This window comes from Moschus berezovskii, chromosome 6, assembly GCF_049115385.1.
Source record: "Moschus berezovskii isolate FMDL1 chromosome 6, NW_MosBer_1.0, whole genome shotgun sequence".
NCBI lineage: Eukaryota > Metazoa > Chordata > Mammalia > Artiodactyla > Moschidae > Moschus > Moschus berezovskii.
In genome coordinates, this window is record NC_142465.1 from 116,493,368 (window position 1) to 116,516,420 (window position 23,053).

The 23,053-nt window shown below is 47.5% G+C and overlaps 1 protein-coding gene across 1 annotated transcript; it reads right to left on the reverse strand.

The window, feature by feature from the left end:
- Window positions 1-304: 304 nt before the first annotated feature.
- DESI1 (desumoylating isopeptidase 1) lies at window positions 305-22,862 on the reverse strand. The gene is made up of 6 exons (XM_055395370.2): window positions 22,534-22,862; window positions 8,808-8,829; window positions 7,512-7,581; window positions 5,172-5,281; window positions 4,337-4,459; window positions 305-2,847 (listed from the first exon to the last, which is right to left on the reverse strand). The coding sequence occupies exons 1-6, from the start codon at window positions 22,619-22,621 to the stop codon at window positions 2,754-2,756; spliced, it is 507 nt and encodes a 168-aa protein (XP_055251345.1). The 5' UTR covers window positions 22,622-22,862; the 3' UTR covers window positions 305-2,753.
- Between the last annotated feature and the right edge of the window lie 191 nt (window positions 22,863-23,053).

Below are 23,053 nucleotides of genomic sequence, written 5' to 3' on the forward strand. Positions count from 1 at the left end.
CTCCTTGTGAGGTCGATGTCCTCTGAGGTCTCAGAAATTGGGCCCAGCAAACCAGACTTCTTTCTCCATCCCCACCCACGAGGTGACCTTCAGCTAGTAGAATTCTCTCTGGGCCTTCTCCACCTTTATAGTCTGGTGGTGAAAGTCATACATTCTTCTCTGCTCTCATCACTTTTTATCCATGAGGCATATAGCCAAGCACGGGCAGCATGTCCAGACCCAGCAAAGCTAAGCTCAGAGGGAGACAGACGAGGCAGCAGCCTGCAGTTGCTTCACACTCAGACCCTCAAGCAGCACACAAATGCAGCAGGCAGAAGTGAGTTTATTGCATTAGAAAAAATACCAAAGAAAACCAGCAAACACCTCCATACTAGACACAATTATTAGCTTGACTTAAAGGGCGGAAAGGAATCTCCAAGGTACAAACTTTATTTCTGGGAGGGGGGTGACAGTCTCATCCCCTCTCCTCCTCCCCTGCCCCTTTAGACCCATGGACTTCAGTGGAAGCGTCCCACTGTGATACAATCACACACGCCTCCTCTCTCATTCCGCTTGCCTGTGTGCGTCCGGGTGGAGCTAGCTGGTTACAAAGAGCAGGCTCCTGAGGTTCTGGGATACACAGAAATGTGAGGATGGGCTTGGGGGGGTCCTAGCCTGAGCCTGGGCTTCCAGTCAGTGACTGGGGTCGGGGAGGGAAGGTTTGCCTTCCTGCAGAGCTGAGGCGAAGGCTTGCTTACTGCTCCCTCCTTGTCCCCAACAAGCCCTAAGGCATGGGCTTTGGCACAAGTGGCTGTTGCTCATGAAGGGCGGCTTTCTGTGAACTGAGGGACTCAAAGTCTCTCAGGGGAGCTGCTCAGGCTGACTTCGTGGTACAGCCCTGGGTCTGGAGGTGACTACTAGAAGGACAGAAATCAGCTGAGCCCGGATGTGGGGGAGGACAGAGAAGAGAAGGAGCTTGTGAGCCTCATCACACTCTGGCCAGAGCACAGTGCCCTGGGCAGAGGGGTCTGGAGCAGGAGCCTGGAAGAGAGGGCTGGGCAAGGCGAGCTAAAAGAAGGAGAACACCTGGCTAAGGAGCAGAGCCGTTGCCTCCACCAGCATGCTGCCCTCCCAGGAGGAACCCAGCCTGAGACACATTCTCCACAGCCCAGTTCTGCCAGTTGGTCCACTTTGAATAGCAGCCTTGCTAGTTTCTGCTCTGAGGTATCATTACCACGCACACTGGCAAATCAATGGGTCTTGAGAAGGATTAAAGTGCTCACTGGTTTAGCTCCCAATCTTAAAAGTTCCAAAATGTCACTTGATAGAACAGCTCATCATCCTGGATGTGCCCTGCTCAGGTCACAGGCAAACACTAAGGCAGAGGAACATCTTTTCCTCCAGTTGAGACCTGACAATGCCAGCTGCCATAACGGCATAGATGGGAGATGAGGCCAGAGGTGAGCAGCAGCTCTTTGGAGAGGAAAGGCACCTGCTGTGGGCCAGACCCCAGGAGAGAGAACATAATTCAAGTCTGAGAACTGGCAAGAGCCGTGGCAGGAGGGACCCATGGAGGCCAGGGCTGGGACTCAGGCACCAGGGAGCTCTGAGTTCTCCACATTCACTCTCCCACCTTAAGGGAGGCTCACAGGAAGCAAGAGAATCTGAAAGCCTCTCTAGGTTAGAAACTTCCAGATTGTTCCCTGCTAGAAGCTCCTGGCCAACAGCCCTTTATGAAAATGCCCACTCACGCCCTCCATCTTGCTTCCTTCAAGTCAGAAGGACACCAGAAATAACACGTGCCTTCAAAACACATTGAGGATGCTATAAAAATCCCTATCAGAAATAACTACAGTTTCTTGCCACCTTGATTCTGCATTATTATGCTTTCTACATTTCCTCTTGGTCCCTAGCTGAATACTGCATATTGGTCTAGGGGTGGGTGGGTACAGTGACTGTCAATAACCTACATTATTACTTGCAGACAAAAGGCCTGGGTCTTTGCTGCTCCAGACCTTCATTAACTGTGACAGGTCAGCTACCCGGAGGAAGAGCAGACTGTAGACAGCAAGGCAGGTTCTCCTAGAGCGATGTCAGAGGCCTGGCCATCAGTCTAGGTGGAAGAAGGCATGGCTTTATCCTGTTTCCTCTGGACTGGCACTTGCTGTTACTCTCCCCGCATCCTTGAGGCTTTTGGTTGCTCCAGTCTGGGCCCCCTGGCCTTGCTGGGGGAGGGGAGGGAAGGTGAGAGAGATCATGGCTAGAGTTCACTTAGGTTGGGTGAGTTACCCTGACACTGGCCCCATTTGCACCAATCCTTTGGTTCATTTCATGGTGGCGAGTAACCACTTCCAGGTCATAGATAATGTGAAACTCACCTGGGTCCCACAGCAGGTGGCAACCTGGGTGGAGTATGGGCATTCTCTAGAAAGAGGTTCTGGGCTGGGGCTCCCCCAAATGGTGCCTCCTGCTTAAACAAAGCCCCTCCCTTTCTCCAGTGGGGAGGACGCTTAGGAAGCAGCGTCAAAAGTGAACTCACAGACAAGACAGCCTTAATAAATTAGTATAATACTATTAGAAGGGATGGCATTTTGTTCTGTGTCTTAGCAGCTGTGTCCTACATGCAGCCTGATGATTTCCTTCCCTGGGAAATTTAAAAAGCCGTCCCCTGGTTGTTAGCTCTGATGTAAAATTATAAAATAGAAATCTGGTAGGGTTTGTTTTGTTTAAAAAGGAAAAGCCCTGGTGAGGCAGGGTGGTCCCATGCAGTCCGGTTAGCTCTGGCCGTTGGGTCGGCCCACCGGGCTCCCTCCGGGAGGCTGGATCGCAATGGAGTCAAGGAAGGGCCTCAGGGCCTGTCCGAAGGGCCTGTGGAGAGAAGAGATATGGGCGCTCGGGTGGGCTCGTGAAATGAAAAGTCAGAAATGAGGATGGCACACAGTTGGGCTTTGGGGGAACTGGGGTCTTCTGGAGAGTATCGGCAATATTCAGGAAAAGAGACAGGTGCAGGGTGTCAGAAGGTGTTGATACCACTGCCCAGTTTGCTCTCAGAGTAGCTTCGCTGGAAAAAAGACTGCAGATACTGTAGTCTCAGACACTCTCCAGGACTTCCCAGGTGGTCCAATGGTTAAGACCCCCTGTTTTCAATGCAGGGGATGTGGGTTCGATCCCTGGTTGGATCCAATTAAGATCCCACATGCTGTGTGGCACAGCCAAAAATAAAAAAAAAGACTTTCCAAGATTACTACAACTTTAAATTGGGTTGCCTGGAAAATATCTGTTATTGGCTTTTTTTTCTTTGGTGGCTACTGCCATTTTTGAAAACCATCCCTGAATTCAAAGGAAGTGAAATATTCTAAAGCATAAACAGAGGAAACCAAGAAATAGCAAGCCTAATTCAGACAAGTCCAGGAACTCACGCATCAAATAATAACAGGGAGAACAATCCAGCTACTCAGGGCCCATAACCTAGATCCTGCTGTGGGCTTTAACATGCCCACTAAGGAGTAGGAAGGCAGGGCCAGGGACGTGGGGCTCACCTTGCTGGCTGGACACTGACAACAGCCTTGTTTCCTGAGGGGTTCTGACCCAGGTATGAAGGATAGCTCACCTTGCTGAGCCTGCTAAACCTGTCAGGATCGCTGCTGGACAGGTCCTCAGTTCAGAGTAACTGAGTCAAGAGTCAGGAAATGGGCCTGGTCCTGCAGTGGGCAGAGGCTGCCTGAGTGCAAAGGGAGGGAGGGGTGAGATGGCACTGAGCACGTGTGTCCCCTGAAAGGACACTGCCTGGACGATGGCCCACAAAGCTTGCATTACATCAGGGTGGGAGGGGTACAGGGTGTTTTTGAAGAAAACATCTACTGAGGGCTGTCCATGTGCTACGAGGTTGACTGGGAGGTTGTCTCTCAGGATGTCAAAGAGCTCAATTACAAGGGAAGAAAGACTGACAGTTTCAAAACAAGTTCCCTGGCTAATTCTCCGACTTACTCTCTGCTCGTCCATCTAAACTGCCTTTTCACTGGGCACTTCTGGGGAGTGGCAAGCTTCATGTGCAATGGGAAAGACAGATGCCAGGATTCTGTACAAACACTGGGGCCAGCGTCAAGTGGGTTTCTAAGTTCTGCAGTTGCGCTCAGGCCAGGGTAGAGTAGGAGGGTGAAAGTAACACAGGTGAGCCTCCGAGAGCAGAAAGAATGGTGTCCTTCCGTGGTAGAAGCTGCCACTGACACCCCACCCAGCCTGGCAGGATTTGGGCGGGGGGGACAGTGATGGGGAAGGAGGCGGACAGGGGCCAGAGGAGAGACCTTGTCTGTGAGTGGGGATTTCAAAGGCAGAGGCAGAGACAGAGGCCACTTACGTGGAGAGAATTTCAGAGGGAAGGTCAGTGATGTAAGAAGGGATCTTCCGCCCGGTTAGGAACTGTGCCACTTCGTTGCTGAAGGTGTTACAGTTGTTCTCAAAGATGTTGTAGGCCTCACTTCTGTACATTATGAGAAAGGTTTGGGACACAGATATGAAAGTCAGTAAGCGTGTACATGAAACTGAAATCAGGTAACGGGAGGGTGAGCACAGCTGAATCTGAGGACAGGGAATTCCTCTCCTACACTCCCAGAGCAGAGCTTGGTTTGCCACTCTGGGCATTTTAAAGGAAGAATGAAATAAAAACATGGCTCCTCCATTTCAGGAGAATCTTTGCATTCACAAAAGCCGAGCTCTGGGGTTAGAATTTTAACACTTGAAACTGACTCAAGCCTCAGTAAGAGAAAACCTGCTCCAGTGTATTTCATCCCAACCTCTCTACAAACTCTGTTTCTGATTTTAGGGACAAAATGCTTCGCTGAGAGCAGCATGTGCCGAAAGAGCAGCAGCTGCTTTTCATCAGAAGGAATAAACAGCTCTTCTTTCCCTCAGAGTTTCAGCAGTAGGTGCGCTGGATGGAGCAGCGGCCGTGGAGGCAGTGCTGAGCTCTTTTTGTGGCATGGCAACTCCTTTCCCATCCTACTTGTTCAGCAAATACTGGGTCGGACCTTGGGCTGAGTGCTCTGGGGGAAATGTCCTGGTGGCTGCCCTCTGGGGACCACTTATCTAGTGGGGAGACAGACACCACTACCCATCTCTCCTGTTCGCCACCCACGGGAACTACCTAGTGGGGAGACAGACGCGACTAACCAACACCCCTGTTCTCCACTCACCGGAACAGAGACTCCCCCAGGGAGGACAGGTACTCCAGAAAGATTTCTTCTGTGACTTCTGTGCTCCCAACATCAACCACAGAATCTGGGGGCCCAAGCAAAGTCCTTCCCTACAAGAGCCAGCCCAAAGAAAGCCAGTAAGTCACTCCCTCTGATGAATTTTTTCCCCTGCCATGGAAGACCACAAATGCTCTGCTCCAACAGCTTCTAACTTTCAGAGCACCTGGGGCAGAGGAAGACTTATTTCCTCTTTGTGTCAAGGCTACGACAGCTTAGAGGCTCCTGGAGACTGTCCGTGGATGTGGGCTGCCAACATGGCTGAGACGTCGGGTGTCCGGTTTCTGGTGGGACCCTGGGAAGCTAAGTCTTCTGCAGGTCGGACTCCTGATACTGTCCACTCCATCAGAGGATACACACAGAAACCCAGAACCTGAAGTCTTCCTTTGTTTCCAGCAGGTCTAGTCACCAGGGCCGAGCAGGACGGCCAGAAATGGCTCACACCTGGCGGCCATCGTTCCATGACTGTATTCATCATGGATGCAGCCAGCTTTTCATATGACACACTTGATACCCCTGTAACACTGGGAAAATGTGAAGAACTGTGAGAAAGCTGGCAGACACTTTCACGATTCAGTTCCTTTTTGATCTGTGAGGCTAATTTAACAAGGTGATAGGGTTCCCCTGGCAAGGGCGTTACTGGCCCCTGAAAGGCCTACCAAAACCTCTCAGCCATGGGTTAACAGACTGGCGTAGCAGATGCAAGGAGAGACTGAGGCCTGGGGGAACCAGCCGAGGGGAAAGCAACAGGACCAGTGGGGAAAGAGGGCTGGGAATGGGATGGGGAGTGAGGGAGCGCACTTCAGAGCAGCGCTCCTCGAAAAGATCATAAATTCACGCAAGAGCTCTTGAGCACCCACTGTGTGCCCGACAAGATTTGAGGGGAAAGTGCGGTGAGCAGATTACTGTAGTCAGAGGTGCAAGAGACCAAAAGGTCACCATTTGACCCACTGCTCTTCACTCGTATGACAAATGTTATTGAGAACCTACTGCATGCCGGGCCTCAAGCCAGGCACTGGAGGCATGTGGACAAGGCAGATGAAGCTCTTGTCCACGTGGGGCTCACAGTCCAACAGTCAAGGCAAACCAACGTCTACTTACGAGCTGTGACAAGGCGCTTGTTGGAAGAAGTACAGAATGTCACGAGTACATAAAACAGGGGACCTTCCCAGTTCAAAGGGTCAGAGAAGACTTGTCTAAGAAAGGGACAGTGAGCTCACCTGGAGGATGGAGAGAGTTAACCCAGTGAAGGATTGGGGAGGTGGACTGATGTCAGAGGACAGGTTTAAATGTCCAAGGTGTTCGAGGAATGAGAAGGGGGTAAGGGTGGGGAAGGGCACAACCTGCAGAGAGGCTATCTAGAGAGAGGGACCGGGCCCAGATCGGATGGGGCCTTGGAGGCTATGCTGAGCTTTCTGGTTTTTATTCTGAGAGCAGTGGGGAGAGTTAAGCAGGGGAATGCCATGTTCAGAGTTGGATTTTGAAAAGATTGCTTTGCCATCTGTACAGAGAACTGACTGAGAAGGAAGAGCAGATGCGCTGCTGTGGTCCAGGCTAGAGATGAGGGTGACTGGATTAAGGTGAAAACTCTGGAGAAATGAGAAGAGATGAAGAGGGACAGACTGCTTTAAAGATACGCTTACAAGGTGGAACTGAATTGGGCTTGTTACAGGGGGTGGGGGGCCAGTAGAAGGGAGAAATGAAACATGACATCCCATTTATGAGTATCCAAATGAATGTGTTTTTGGTCTTTGCTTGAGTACCTCCTGGGACAACCCTTAGATAGCTCAGACAGAAATTCTCTGGAAAAGGACATGGGATTTGGAGTCAGAGAAACCTGAGTGCTAGTACTTACACGGCCGCAACTGGCTGTGTAACTTTGGGCACCTCACTTTCTCTTTCAGAGCCCTCATCAGCTTCACACTGAGTTCACAGCAGGAAAGAGGCACGGAGCTGGTGACGGTGACAGAAGAGTGAGACAGTCTCAGCCTGAAAGGAGCATACACGGGGCTCCCGGTGGAGACTCAGCAATGGCCCGCTTCACCATCACATGCCCAGTGTGAAAGAGGAACCACGAATGCCGTGGGAGCAGAGAGGAGGGCAGCTGCCTGGCAGACCTGTGAAGGGTATTCTTGAACTGAGTCTTGAGGTCATCATGAAAAACTACGCCACAGGGCTACCTACACCGGGCCAGACGCCAGAACTATGAGGACAGCAAGGTTCCTGGACTGTGGGAACTCCCAGGAACCTGGGACAGTGGACGGGCTGGGGGCAGACACTCACCGGCGGACAGCTGGAGATACCGCCACTGCCGAAGAAGAACTCATCCTTGTGCACGACTATGGATGTGTGCCTGCAACGCAGAGAAGAGGTAGAATGAGCCAGATGGTTTAGAACTGGTCTGAGGAAAAGCAAAACACCACACTGCTGTAAGAGTAATTTCTGCCTCAGGATATGACTTACAAGGTCAACAGCTTTATAATCCTAACCAAACAAAGGTAAGATAAACATCACAGATCAGAGTTTCTCAGCATTGGCACTAGTGCCTTTGGGGCTGGCTAATCCCTTGTTGTGGGGGCTGTCCTGTGCATTCTAGAAGGTTTAGCAGATCCTGGTCTGCTCCCACTAGACGGCACTAGCATTCCTCATGCCCTCTGTGGTGATAACCAAACGTGTCTGCAGACACCACCAACATTCTTCTGGTGGCAGAAATGTCCCTTGTTGAGAACCATTGCTGTGGATCATATAAGTGGAGGAGAGTCCTGAGAGTCACCCCAACATTAACAAATCAATACTGAAATAAAGTTCAGCAGACCAAGATGTGTTTCCAGACTTTTCATATGAGATCAGGTGCGTTCAGGGTGGTATGGCCATAGATTGTTCCCAGACTTTTCAAACTAACAGGAGTAGTTAACCTGGACCATGCTGAGGGAAAGACCAGATGGTGTTCAGTGTGAACCTATTTCAAGTGAAGGTGTGTCATATTGCTTCTTGGTTCTGGTCAAACAAAGCAATGGTCATCTGGTCAACTAAAATGTCAGTAGGCTCTAGGATCCATTCAGAACTCTGACCTATGGTTTCCTCAGAAATGGAACAGAGCCCAGCCATCATCCTGTGTCTGACAGGGGTGAGTCTGAGAGACCAATGAAATTGTGTTTTAAGACCAACGTGGAAAAAAAAAAAAAAAAAGACCAACGTGGGGTCCTCATGGCGTCTATAGTTAGAGAACTTGGTCAGGGGTGGGCACACATCATTCTGCCTTTCCTTAGGACAGGGTTTTTATCCTCTGTCTGGTGAAATGTCTGCACCACTGATATTTTTAGCTGGATAATTCTTCATTGTGGAGGGGTGTCCTGTGCATTGCAGGATGTTTACAGCAGCAACCCTGGCCTCCGCCCATCCACCCTAAACGTCTCAAGACACTGGTAACTTCTGGCTGGGAACCATTGCATTAGAACGTGAACATTTGTGGCTTAGAGAGCTAAGTTTCAAACTGGAAGCCACAGACTGGAACCTAAAATGCATGGATGCTGTTTGGTTTCATAAACCAGCCAACGTAAGGAGTCCCACCCAACTTACCAGATGCCTTCCAGTTGTTTCCCTGCAGAGGCAAAAAAAAAAAAGAGAGATTTAGCCACCTGTGACTAGACAACTTGGGACTTTTGCTTCCCAGCCAGAACAAATTCAGATCATCAGAGGAACCCATTATAAACCTCTTGGGGGACCTCTGATAAGGTCCATAGGTCGTGACATGATATATCGTGTTAAATAAGTTGAAAAATAATCAGAATCCTTAAACAGAATTCAAGCAGAAACACTGGTACTGAGGTACCCATTTTTTAAAAAAATTTATTTATTTGTGCCAAGCCTTAGTTGCAGCATGTGGGATCTAGTTCCCTGACCAGGGACAGAATTCAGGGCCACTGCATTGGGAGTGTGGAGTCTTAGCCACTGGACCACCAGGGAAGTCCCGATGTACCCAATTTTATGTCTGCTTTTCTTTCTCCTTTAGGGTCAATTCAACTCTATCTTTTTAATTTCTGTCTCATCTGCAGAGACAAAGTAAAACAAGAGTATAGAAAAGCTATTATCCACTTCTTCACTGAACACATGTGAGGTGAAATCCTCTAGAAAATAAGAACGAACTCTGAAGATGCCGCCCATCTGACCAGCCAGTGCACATGCATACTGTACCTCCATACCTCTATACGCCAGAAGTGATGAGAGATATGGAAATGAAAGTATGAAATGCAAGTCCTGCCTTTAAGGGGCCCAAAGTCGAATGGAAAGAGAGACATATGAAACTAGCTAACACACAATGCTGATAGGCTCCATAATAGAAGTAAACGTAATAAAGGTAAAAAACTACCTTCAGAGCTGCAATTTAACCAGTGAACAAACAGGGAGAGGGGTGGACATTTCTGCCAGAGGGAACAGACACAGAGCTATGAAAAAGACTAAGGTCTTGCAGGGCACAGCAAAGAGTGCAGTGATGGCGGGAAGAGGGCAAGTGGCGGGCCAGGGTGCAAGAAGGGAGAAAACCTCACTGAAGGCCGTCCCACACTGCAGGGCACGGCAGGCTGTGAGGCAGCACAGGGCCTCGACCAGACCCAGGTTTTCAAACGATAACCGTATCTTCTAAGAGATGACTGCAGGAACAGAAGATGTATTGGAGGGAAGAGAGCTGAGAGAGAATAGCCTGAGGAGGTCTGCGCAGTAAGCCATGGGAGATGCAGGAATGCCAAGGACAAAGCGGAAGGACAGTGAAGGGCATGAGAGCCTTATCGAACACCACTCACTCACCTCTGGTTATCACTTCAGGGTAACTGTTTACTGAGTGCTGAGTAAAGAGTGCTTACTTTTGCTTTCAATGCTTCGGTGTTTGCCCTGTGACTTTCTAAAGGACGAAACTTTAGGTCCTGTACAGAAGGGGAGCTGATATGATTACACTTTTCCCTTTGCCTAGCCTGCACTATTTTGCTCCTTCAAGCAAACTTAAAACAGATAACCTCAGCCTAATTTTCTTTTTTTGGAAGAGACAAAAGAAACCATGGCTCCTCCATGACAACCTATTGATGACTCAGCACAGTGTCATTAAAAGCATTTAAGAGTATGGCATAGGACTTCCCTGCAGTCCAGTGGTTAAGACTCTGCCTTCCAATGCAGGACGTACAAGTTCAATCCCTGGTCAGGGAGCTAAAATCCCACATACTTCGTGGCCAAGAAAACATTAAAAATTCGAAAAATATTGTAACAAAGACTTTAAAAATAGTCCACATCAAAAAAAAAAAAAAGAATATGGCATAAGTTCAGATCTGAGCTTTTCCCTTTGCTAGAGGTGGATCTTGAAGAAGGTAATGGCAAGCCACTCCTGTACTCTTGCCTAGAAAATCCCATGGATGGAGGAGCCTCGTAGGCTGTGGTCCGTGGGGTCGCTAAGGGTCGGACATGACTGAGCGACTTCACTTTCACTTTTCACTTTCACACATTGGAGAAGGAAATGGCAACCCACTCCAGTGTTCTTGCCTGGAGAATCCCAGGGACGGGGGAGCCTGGTGGGCTGCCGTCTATGGGGTCACACAGAGTTGGACGCGACTGAAGAGACTTAGCAGCAGCAGCAGCAGAGGTGGATCTTGGGCAAGTTTATTCAACCTGAAATGCAGTTTCATCAGTACAAAGTTGTTGGAATCAGTAATGATTATCAGTGTAAAGCATCACAGTGTGTGGCACACAGAATTCTGATAAACGGAGATACTGGATGTAATAGTCTCCTTGAGGAAAAGGGTAAAATTTTTTAAAACTATCAAAGAAATTCTGCTTCAGGGTGGACAGGTAAGATCTAAGAACAGATTTCAGTATCCATCGGATTAGTCTGAAATCCTGTATTACACATAATCATTTTACCCTCTGTTGTTAGTGCTGGCAGGCTAAACAAAATAACAAAGGAAAATAAAATGTAGCAGAGTTCTTCTGCCTCTAGAGACCAGTCTGCTTTTCACTAGGAGACTGGCTGCTTTGACCACAAGGTCACAAATGGGACAGAGGGATTCTGGCCCAGCGTTTTGGGGACTGTGCGGCAGGCTCTGCCTTGATCCAAATTGAGTTGAAATTCCACAGAGATGGATCAGAAACAAATGGATGCCAAAAGGAAGTGATAACCCATTTAGGACAGGCACTGAGTTGCATTCTTCATCTCTTCCAGACGAAGACTGCTGCTGCTGCTGCTAAGTCGCTTGAGTTGTGTCTGACTCTGTGCGACCCCATAGATGGCAGCCCACCAGGCTCCGCCGTCCCTGGAATTCTCCAGGCAAGAACACTGGAGTGGGTTGCCATTTCCTTCTCCAATGCATGCAAGTGAAAAGTGAAAGTGAAGTCGCTCAGTCGTGTCCGACTCAGCGACCCCATGGACTGCAGCCTACCAGGCTCCTCCACCCATGGGATTTTCCAGGCAAGAGTACTGGAGTGGGGTACCATTGTCTTCTCCGCCAGCTGACTCTAGGAGACTCTAAAAGACCACACTCTTCCTTTTACAATGTGTAAAGTGGAGAGACTAACGTTGCTTTTTAAATTGAGCTGGTGTGCTCTTCTGGACTGACACATAAAAAACAGCTTGTCTAAATGGCAGCAATCTGATTTTTATTTTCTTGGAGACATGCAATGATGCATGAAACTGGACAGATAAGGGATCCTGCTTTCTCCTGGGTGATCCTGCTCTCATCTACTTTGGGAAGAACACTATACTTATAAGACAGGAAGTACAGTGTAGTAAAGAACACAGGTTCTGAGAATTCCCTGGTTGTCTGATGGTTAGGACTCAGCGCTTTCACTGCCCAGGGCTTGGGTTTGGTCCCTCGTCAGGGAAATAGGATCCTGCAAGCTGAATGGTATGGCTAACATTTTTTTAAAAGAAGGGAAAAAGAGAACACAGATTCTAGTGTGGACAGGGCAGGTCTGAATCTTATCAGTTCAGTCAGTGAATCAATGTTTATTAAGTGACTATTATACTTCAGGTGATGTTCTTGTTATTAAGGATATGTCAGAATGCAAAGGAGACAAAAAGAAAAGAAAAGAAAAAAGAAAACTCTTTCAATGCATTCACAGGGTGGGGAGATAGGACAGTCAATAAATAATACTAATAAGTATAATAAACCACAGTCAGTCAGTTCAGTCGCTCAGTCGTTTCCGACTCTTTGCGACCCCATGAACCGCAGCGCGCCACGCCTCCCTATCCATCACCAACTCCCGGAGTTCATTCAACCTCATGTCCATCGAGTCGGTGATGCCATCCAGCTATCTCATTCTCTGTTGTCCCTTTCTCCTCCTGCCCCCAATCCCTCCCAGCATCAGAGTCTTTTCCAATGAGTCAACTCTTCGCATGAGATGGCCAAAGTACTGGAGTTTCAGCTTTAGCATCAGTCCTTCCAACGAACACCCAGGACTGATCTCCTTTAGGATGGACTGGTTGGATCTCCTTGCAGTCCAAGGGACTCTCAAGAGTCTTCTCCAACACCACAGTTCAAAAGCATCAAAACCACAGTAGGTTAACAATAATGAGTGATAAAAATAAGAGCAGGGTAAGGGAGACTGGGCATTTCAGGGACGGCCAGGGTGGGCCTATTTGAGAAGGTGACATTTGAGCAAAGGCCTGAAGGAGGCAAGGGAAAGAGCCATGCAGAGGCAGGACATGCTCGGTGTATCCAAGGGACCTTCAGGAGGCCAGGGTGGCTAGAGCGGGTGAGTGAGGAGAAAAGCAGGAGGTGAACAGAAGTAATGGAGAAGCAGGTCATGCAGATCAACTTGGAGAAGCTGAGAACTTTTCTAAGCCTGAGCTGTCCACATGGTAGTCACTGACCACAAGTGGCTTTTAAAATCAAAAGAACAAATTCAGTACCACATTTCAAGCACTCTCAACAGCCACGTGTGGCTAGCAGTTAGCCATGGGACAGTGCAGATCTAGAATGTTTCTATCACTGCAGGAAGTTCTATTGGTTGGCACTGTGGGAACCTTGGTTTTCGATTCTGTTAGGGAACAAAAGGCACAGTAACAGTGTCCATCTCATAACATTTCCAAGGTTAAAAGAGATGACACATGAAAGGCACAGTGCCTGACACATACTATGTGCCCCGCAAGAAGAATACTTATTACTTTTAGGCTTTACAAATTTGAAAGTTTTATGGCTGCTCCACGGAGAAGGCAATGGCAAGCCACTCCAGTACTCTTGCCTAGAAAATCCCATGGATGGAGGAGCCTGGTAGGCTGCAGTCCATGGGGTCGCTAAGGGTCGGACATGACTGAGCGACTTCACTTTCACTTATTGGAGAAGGAAATGGCAACCCACTCCAGTGTTCTTGCCTGGAGAATCCCAGGGATGGGGGAGCCTGGTGGGCTTCCGTCTATGGGGTCAAACAGCGTCGGACGCGACTGAAGTAACTTAGCAGCATGGCTGCTCCAACAGCATCTTGGTATAAAAACTACCTACTTACAGGTCTTTTCCCCTTGTTAGACTATAATGGTCTCAAGGACAAGGGCCATTGCTTATGCATCTTTGTGATTCTAGGGCTGAGCAGAGAACCTGGATCAGAGATATTACATGCACAGCTGTGGTAGCTGACACACGGTGCTAATGAGGCCAGAGTTCTTAACCTCAATCTTGGCTGCCCTGGCTTGTTATTCAAATGACTTTGCAGCCCTGGCATACTGCACCCTGCTTCTGCCTTCTCAGATGCCCACGCTCAATGACCCAGGAGGACAGGTGGCAGGTCCAGATGCACTGGTCCAAACCCAGTCCTACTAAAATAATGGGTTTTTGGACTGAGGCCTCAGAGACCTTCCTGCCACTTATTTTTACACCTGAAAAACAATGGAAAGTTGTGGGATACAAGTCCTACTTCATTCTCCTTGATATTCTCTGTACTGATCATTGAACTTATCTGTAAGCTGGACATTATGCATGTGTGCGTGCCAAGCTGCTTCAGTCCTGTCTGACTCTCTGCGATCCTATGGACTACAGTGTGCCAGGCTCCTCTGTCCATTGGCTTCTCCAGGCTAGAGTACTGGGGTGGGACTGCCATGCCCTCTTCCAGGGGATCTTTCCCACCCAGGGATCGAACTCATATCTCTTGTGGTTCCTGCATTGCAGGCAGATTCTGTGCTGTTGAGGCACTGGAGAAGCCCCAACCTGGACATTATACTTCCTCTTTATTCAACCACATCAAGGTATGCTTAAGATCCCATCCACCCACAGAATGGTGATAGAAACTATAGAAAAGAAGATTCTCTTATTTATCTTTCTGCCATTTATCAATCCATCTACCAAACACCTAGAACCAACAACTTAAAATGGATTGAGTGGATTCACATCCTTTCTTAAAGTGCTTCATAGTTATCCTTATTCTCACATCTTTACATAGTAGAGTGGGACAAATATTTATTAACATCATTTCAAACAGGTAAATAAAAATGCATGATTTGTCCAGTGTATAGAGAAAAAAGAAAAAAAGGGATACGACCATGTACTTGTTAGAGCAGCTCAGGTGGAAATGTAATGTTAGCTGCCCCGTGGCCCACTCTCATGAGGACAAGAACCAGGGTCATGGCCTCCTCTGGGGGTGACCAGCATTGTAAAGTGGGACTGAAGTGATTTTTAAATTTTTTTGTTCAGACTGAGACACAGTAGGTGAGTAAGTGGTGAGGGTTTGAGACTGAATCAGGGCACAAGGCCATTGGGGGATGTGAATTAGGCTTAGTGGCTATAAGCACACTACAGAAAAGCAGACTGTTTTCCCACTAGGACTTCCTCAGCAAGCTGCAGGGTGCGTGGGTCAGATGGCTGCATGTCTCTAAGCTTGGTGGCACACCCATTGCATTGATTTGGAAGCCTGTGAGGTATGCACATGAAAACAAATGGAAGCTGTGGATATTAGCCCTGTTTTCCATCATATACAACAAAGAATGTAGATTGAGGTCCTGATTATAAGAGTAAAGTCAGTATATAAAAGCCAAGAAGAAAATAACTCCATCTACCTCCCTTGCCAATCAAGGTAGTGGAGTTTGTGTGTACAGACATCCAAGTTGGTAATGGGATGTGCTCACCTTGTATACTGCTGGTGCTAAATAAATGTCTACTAACAAGCATAAAGTGGGTGGCAGGGATGGGACTCCAGGGGCAGGCAGCATTAGCTCATGGGTGTAAACTGAAAGTAGCCCAGGCTCACCTCGGGCTTCTCTCGTAGCTCAGTCGGTGAAGAGTCTGACTGCAATGCAGGAGACCTGGGTTCAACTCCTGGATCGGGAGGATCGGGAGAAGGAAATGGCAACCCACTCCTGTATTCTTGCCCGGAGAATCCCAGGAACAGAGGACCCTGGCAGGCTCCAGTCTATGGGGTCGCAAGAGTCGGACATGACTGAGCAATTGAGCATACTAGCTCACCTCCTAGGTGTCTCCCCACAGGGACAAAGCGCTCTTAACTGGCAATGTTTTAATCTGATTTTCCAGATTACCAGCAATGTGAAGGGGTTAACTAAAAAAAAAAAAATCAGCTTATTCTCCGTGTCTGACTCTTGTGACCCCATGGACTGGAGCCTGTCAGGCGCCTATCTTCATAGGGTTCTCCAGGCAAGAATACTGGAGTGGGTTGCATTTCCTTCTCCAGGGGATCTTCCCAACCCAGGGATCAAACCCTGGTCTCCTGCATTGCAGGTAGATTCTTTACTGATTGAGCTATGAGGGGTTCTCTGGTGACTGAGCTGGTAAAGAATCTGCCGGCAATGAGGGAGACCTGGGTTTGATTCCTGGATTGGGAAGATTCCCCTGAAAAAGGAAATGGCAACTTACTCCAGTATTCTGGCCAGGAGAATTCCATGGACTACAGTCCATGGGGTTGCAAAGAGTCGGACATAATTAAGCGACTTTCACTATTCTTTAGAGCCAGTAGGTAAATGTTTAATCTATGTGGGAAAAGGTAAAAAGAAACATTTGTGTATCATAAGTGGACCTCTGGCCCTATTTTGGAAAAAAAAAAATGCTTATTAGCAGGGGGCTTGCCCCTCCTTAAGGCAGGGAAAGGTTATCACAAAATCAAAAAGGAAAGCACTGTTAAAAACTAAGAGGTATTTTAATACTCAAAAAAGGATAGATTTAAAACTACTTAATACTTTAGCTCTAGCAGCCAGTATATGATTCTTTCTCAGGATAAAAATAACTAATTTGTGAGTTCTTTTCTTTCAGTACTGAGTGGGTTCTCTCTTAATCATTGCTTGGTGTTATCAGTCAGGCCTTGTAGCAATGCTTTGAGGTAGGTCTGCAACATCCTGTCACTTACTCAGTTTGTATGATATTTACTGAATTCCATGGCTTCTCAGGTGGTGCTAGTGATAAAGAATCTGCCTGCCAATGCAGGAGACAAGAGGGTTCGACCCCTAGGTGGGGATGATCCTCTGGAGAAGGAAATGGCAACCCACTTCAGTATTCTTGCCTGGGAAATCGCATGGACAGAAGAGCCTGGCGGGCTACAGTCCATAGGGTGACAAAGAGTTGGACATGACTAAAGCAACTTAGCACACATGCACAATCAAGAATTCTTGTCCCCAGTGGAGCTTCTAGTCCAGGTGGGGATGGGGGAGTGGACACAGATGAGAAAACATGCAATTATAAAATAAGTGCTATTAAAGGAGATAACAGGATGTTATCAGTACTTTATAGAGACACATGACCAAGATTTGAGGGGCAGCGGGACAGGGAAGGCTTCCTGGAGGAAGTAACACTTCAGTTGAGACCTCAAAGATAAGCAGAAGTTATCCCGGCTAAGAGATGGGGAGAGAAAGTATCCCTGGCAGAGGGCACAGCCTTTGAAAAGCCTGGAGGTGAAAAAAAAATGAACAGTTCAGTCCTGTTAGGATGTACAACCGTTTTCTCAGACCCTGGGGTTCTGTTAAGACAATTAAGCCATAATGCCTTGAGGATTTACTGGGAGAAATAGTTACCCAGATCATTTTCCCCATGGCTTAGTTCTCCTGTAGAACCCAGTTGAGGAAGTGTTAAGTAGAGACTGTTCAGGATGTGGGGACAGGTGAGGGTGGAGAGAAAAGCAGAAGGATCATGAAGGGCCTGGCAAGTCCCATTCGTTTTTTCATTTTGCTATTAAGAAATGGCAGTTATTACTAAATTAACTCGTTGGGTGGATATAAAACAACACAGAATGAAAAATAAAAATCTAAAACAAAGCACAATAGATGGCATTAAAAGATTAAATAAATCCCCTCAGATTTAAATACATTCTGGCTAATCTTTAAGCCTGAGTTTGTCTCAATCATTCCTAAAATCAATATTTACTGACCACTAGCTCTGAATGGGAGAAGGCAATGGCAAGCCACTCCAGTACTCTTGCCTAGAAAATCCCATGGATGGAGGAACCTGGTGGGCTGCAGTCCATGGGGTCGCTAAGGGTCGGACACGACTGAGCGACTTCACTTTCACTTTTCACTTTCACACATTGGAGAAGGAAATGGCAACCCACTCCAGTGTTCTTGCCTGGAGAATCCCAGGGAAGGGGGAGCCTGGTGGGCTTCCGTCTATGGGGTCCACAGAGTCGGACACGACTGAAGTGACTTAGCAGCTGCAGCAGCAGCTCTGAATGACCGCTAGGGAACACACAGGGGAGACAGAGTCCCTGCCTTTCAGGAGCTCAAGGTTCCTGCTGAAGTCTTTCTGACACATCCAGCCCACAACGGCCTGTCCCATCTTTCAAGGCCTAAAATAATTATTTCACCACTCACTTCTTTTTGGCATCTAATCATAATCTCTTTTGGGCTTTTACCTAATGTGGCATATGTACATTATTTTTAACTAAATAAACTCAAGGACAGAGTCAATGTGTTTTATTTTGTTACTATTTGTACTATAGAATTAAGCTAGAAACTGAACAGTGTAAAATCTCAAATATTCATTAGATTGCATTTGGCCGAGAATATATATTTATATATATATTCTATATGCCTAAGTCTTTAAATCTGAGAACAATTTTGAGACAGGCTTGTAAAGAGAAAATAAATGTGATCTTGGAACATGTATATGTACACAAAACTTCACACTGGAAAACAATCAACAAATACAAAATATCCCTTAGCACAATTAAATACATAAACCTCCACATTTATTTTTACGTAATTTAGCACAGAAAGAGGTCAAGGAATTTAAAGAGCAGCCAAAATTATTAAAAGGATAAACTGAAGGTCAATCATAATAGCTAATTATCTTAGGCAAATAGTGACCATGAAAAAAAAAAGTACAATCAGGCCATCTGCTCCATTAGAAAGGTAAGGATATTTCTGGGATCATGCTCATGGTGAGTGAGAGACTGTGGAACAGGAGCAGCTTCATGAGAAGCAATTCTAGAAAACTGAAAAGGGGACAGGGTAAAACTGTGGAGTCCACACTGTTTCAGGGGAGAACGGACTCACACTGGGCTTTATCTGGTCTAGTCATGACTGTAATAGACAAGACTGGGTCTTATAATGAGGAACTGTCACTAGAGTACAACTAAATTAAAGAGCCAGGCCACCCCACCTTCAAAAAACAAGATTAAGAGGGCACTGCTGATGAGCTCACACTAGTTCAGGACAATGAAGGCCAGGAGGGATGGTCATAAATCTGTGATTATGATTGGCACACACACTGAACTCAGCTATTTTCCTCATCCAGATTTGAAACACCTGGCCAAAAATGCCTTTATAAACTTGAATGAGGTACCTACTTTACATCAGTTATAAAGGAACAGATTACACCAGAGAGGTGGTACAGCAAAATAACTGAGAACGTGAGCTCCAGAAGTCAAGACTGCTGTATTCACAACCCAGCTTTACTACTTACCAGGTGTGACCTGGGGGCAAATTTCTTAATGCCCTTATCTCAGGAATCTCAACTAAAAAATGGAGGTAAAAACAGGACCTATATCACAAACTTGTGGTGAAGAATGTAACACATGAAAATACTCAGGAAACAGAAGGGTCTGGCACATGGCAAGTGGTAACTATCAGCTATTAATATGCTTCTAGAATTCATAAAAAAATCAGGAAAAAACCTGATTTTTAAAACATTCAAACATATTAATATTTATGAATGGGAAATCAGTGGATGGCTACTCACAGAATTGGGACACACTCAACTTTAAGGTTAGTGATGTTTGGATGGGATGACCCAGTTAGGCAACGCCCGTTTTCCATGTTTTTAACTCTAGAGAGTGACGATAACCCTTTTTTCATTACTTTTACAAAAGGCAGAGAAGCAATATGAGAAAAGGGGATAGAGAAGAGAGAATTAGATTTGTAGGCACGGTGGTGTTCTCAGAAATACCACTGCAATCAAAGGTGCCAAATGATGAAGTTCCAGTTTGGCTGGGGTCTTCTAGGATTTCACATCTATTAAAAAAGCTTTCAGATGGGATGCGAAGGAGTCCCAGTATTCCACCTTCAGTTAAGGCACTTTCTACTTCACCCACTGAACTCCACAAAGGTCTTCTTCCAGTGCCAGGCCAGGCTCTTTTTGCCTAAGAGCCTTGGCAGCTTAATTCCTCTTCTGCCTGGAACCCTGTAACTACCTCACCACCCACATTGTGACTACTTCTTCCTCATCCTTAAATTTCCAACTTAAAAGCCACTACTCCTGATTTTCATATTTAAAATGGGTCTCTCTTTGTATTTTTTGTCTCAGCACCTAGTTGGCTTCCTGCACAGCCTAGTACTTTTCACAATTTGTAATTATTTCATATGCTTATTTATTTTTACTGTCTTCCCCACTAAATAGCTCCATGATGGCAGAGAATATCTTTATTCATCATATCATCTTCACTTAATCTTAACATTGACTAGTATATAGTAGGCACTCAATAAATATGTTGAATGAATTATGAACCAATGGCCCTAAGACCCCTTTCAGCTAAAATCAATAACTATTAGATAATAGAACAAAAAATATCCAGTGTAAAGGTGGAGGCTTTTATTGATGGGCCTAGGAAGTATTGACAGAGAAGGCAATGGCAAGCCACTCCAGTACTCTTGCCTAGAAAATCACATGGACAGAGGAGCCTGGTAGGCTGCAGTCCATGGGGTCGCTACTAGTCAGACACGACTGAGCGATTTCACTTTCACTTTTCACTTTCACACATTGGAGAAGGAAATGGTAACCCACTCCAGTGTTCTTGCCTGGAGAATCCCAGGGATGGCGGAGCCTGGTCGGCTGCTGTCTATGGGGTTGCACAGAGTCAGACACGACTGAAGCGACTTAGCAGCAGCAGCAGGAAGTATCGAAGTGACACCTCACTATGATCAAGCTAACTAAATGGCTCCATTCCAAGAGGTTTAGTCAGAACTTGACTGATGTAATATACTAGTGACTATCACCTGCCTCAAACAGTGACTCTGTAAGTTTTGCTTTCAGATTTGCCTTACTCATTTTAACAACTGGAGAACTAGGCCCAAACTTCTAAACATGAATTAGCTACATAAGAATTGTCTGAGGAGCTTATTAAAAAGACAGCTTTCTGGACCAAAACTCCAAAAGATTCTTATTTAGTACTTGTGTAATAAGGGTCTAGAATCCATATGTTTAGAACTTCATGGAAATTCCCTGGCAGTCCAGTGGTTAGGGCTCTGTGCTTTCACTGCGGAGGAAGTGAAGTTGCTCAGTCGTGTCCGACTCTTTGCGACCCCATGGACTGTAGCCTACCATGCTCCTCCATCCACGGGATTTTCCAGGGAATAGTACTGAAGTGGGTTGCCATTTCCTTCTCCAGGGGATCTTCCCGACTCAGGGATCGAACCGGGGTATCACACATTGTAGACAGACGCTTTACTGTCTAAGCCACCAGGGAAGTCCTCACTGCGGAGGAAGAGGGGTTCAATCCCTGGTTGCCAAACTAAGATCCCGAAAATCAGCATGGCCAAAAACAATGTTTATTTTGCAATATGTGTATAGTACAAATTCAAAAGACACAAAAAAGTTTACAGCAAAATCTCCCTTTCATTCCTGTCTCCCAGCCTCAAGTTGTCCTTTTCATAAGCTAACACTGTTACCAATTTTCTGATGTATTCCTCCAGATAACTATTTGCCTAAACAATATGTATTCTTTGCATCAAACACCCAACTGCATATAGAAAGAACTATTTCAGTTTCATTTTTTCTATTCCCATTTAACAACATATGCTGGAAAGGAAGGTATCTATATTTTTAACAAGCACCCTAGGTGATTTCTGATGGAAAGCCAAACAGGAATCACTCATTGGCCCAGAGTTAAGTGATTAAGTTTGCTCCACTAAGACAAGTTAGAAACTTAAAGGACACACAAACTCAAAGGTAGCTTTGCTTACTTGACCTCTCCCCTCTTGTCTTGTGGACATGAACTAAAACGTTCTCTAATGTCTCCACAGAAGTCAGGAAAAACTAGCCATTCACATGGATGCTCCCAAACTGTTCAGTTTTCAATTCCCATAATCCTTTCCTGCCCAACAGCAACTGAAATCACAAACCGGACTATTTCTAGGTTACACAAGGCATTTTGGTATTTGGGTTATAAAAGAGGATTGGTCTCCGCTAAACTGGGACTGGTTTTCTCTCCTGGTAGTTAAGTAGTTTAATGGAGCACAACCGAAAATACTTCCTTCACTAATCATTACTGACCAAACTGCATCCAGTCCTTCGACTGCTTTCTCACCATGTGGGCAAAAGCAATTAACTTAGAAACTGTCGAGAAGACCGCATGAAGTCAGGCCGAACTCGGTGAATTCTCGAGTTCGGAAGCCGGGAGACCCCGACTTTATTCTCTCTGGGGGCGACTGGCGGGGCCCCTGCGCAACACGCTCTAGCCTTCTCTCCCCACCTACCCCAGAGACTGCAGGAAGAGTTTCCTTTTGGCGGGGAGCGAAGGCTCTCCTCCGCAGTGTCCCTTTCACCACGCGGGGCACTGCGCGGAAAGGCACCTCGCCTCCCCTCCGAGGAAGGAGTGTAAGGGGGCTCCACGAGCGAGTCAGGACACCCACCGGGACCCAGCGCCGGCTTACCCCTCCTCCCAGCTGGAGGGGCTCTGAAGGGCTTGGGGAGGGCGTGACTCCTCCCTCCCCTCTCCCGGGATTCAAATGCGATGACTGCAAAGCGGGGCTTAGGGGGCCCCCACCTCCGACGCACAGCTCTCCTCCGGCGTTTCTCCATCCTCTGGGCCTTCCCTTGAGTCGTGACCCAGGCCTGCCCCCCTCGGCCAGCCGTCCCGGAGCCCTCTTGCCCGGTTCCCGCCCGCTCCCCACAGTCCCCCTCACCCAACATGATGGGGCTGAGCCGCCGGGCCAGGCCCTTGGACAGGTCGTACACGTAGAGCTTCACCGGATAGAGATTCGGCGGCTCCATCGGGACCCGTGGCGGCGGCGGCCACGAAGTCCCTCAGGCACCGGGCAGCGGCTTGGACCTTCCCGTACCCGACGGCGGAGGGGAGTGGAGGGAACGGGAGACCGAGCCGCGGCCCGGCCTGAGGGGCGGGGAGAGGCCGCCCTGGGCTGCTCGCGCCCCCGCACCCGCCACCGGCAACGACTACTGTGAGGTGACAGAGCGGGGACGGGCACTGTCCGTGCGAAAGACAGCGCGGGGGCGGGGACGCACTTTCGCGCATGTGCGTAGTGTTCTGACGGACGGCGAGGGGCGGGGTTTGGCGGACGGGGGCGGGGCTTCGCAGACTGCGTGGTGGTAGTTCGGGTCCGGTGTGGAAAGCGCCTTGTGGGAGTGGGCATGTTTGCTGAACGGGGCGCGCTGTGCGTGATGACGTAAGCGGCGTTGATTGGGTGC

Coding starts and splice junctions, on each gene's coding strand:
- DESI1 (XM_055395370.2), bottom strand. CDS start 22,621: ATGGAGCCGCCGAATCTCTATCCGGTGAAGCTCTACGTGTACGACCTG. Junction 7,582..8,807: donor AAACAACTGGAAGGCATCTG/GTAAGTTGGGTG, acceptor TCTGCGTTGCAG/GCACACATCCATAGTCGTGC. Junction 2,848..4,336: donor CCCTCTGAAATTCTCTCCAC/GTAAGTGGCCTC, acceptor TTCTCTCCACAG/GCCCTTCGGACAGGCCCTGA.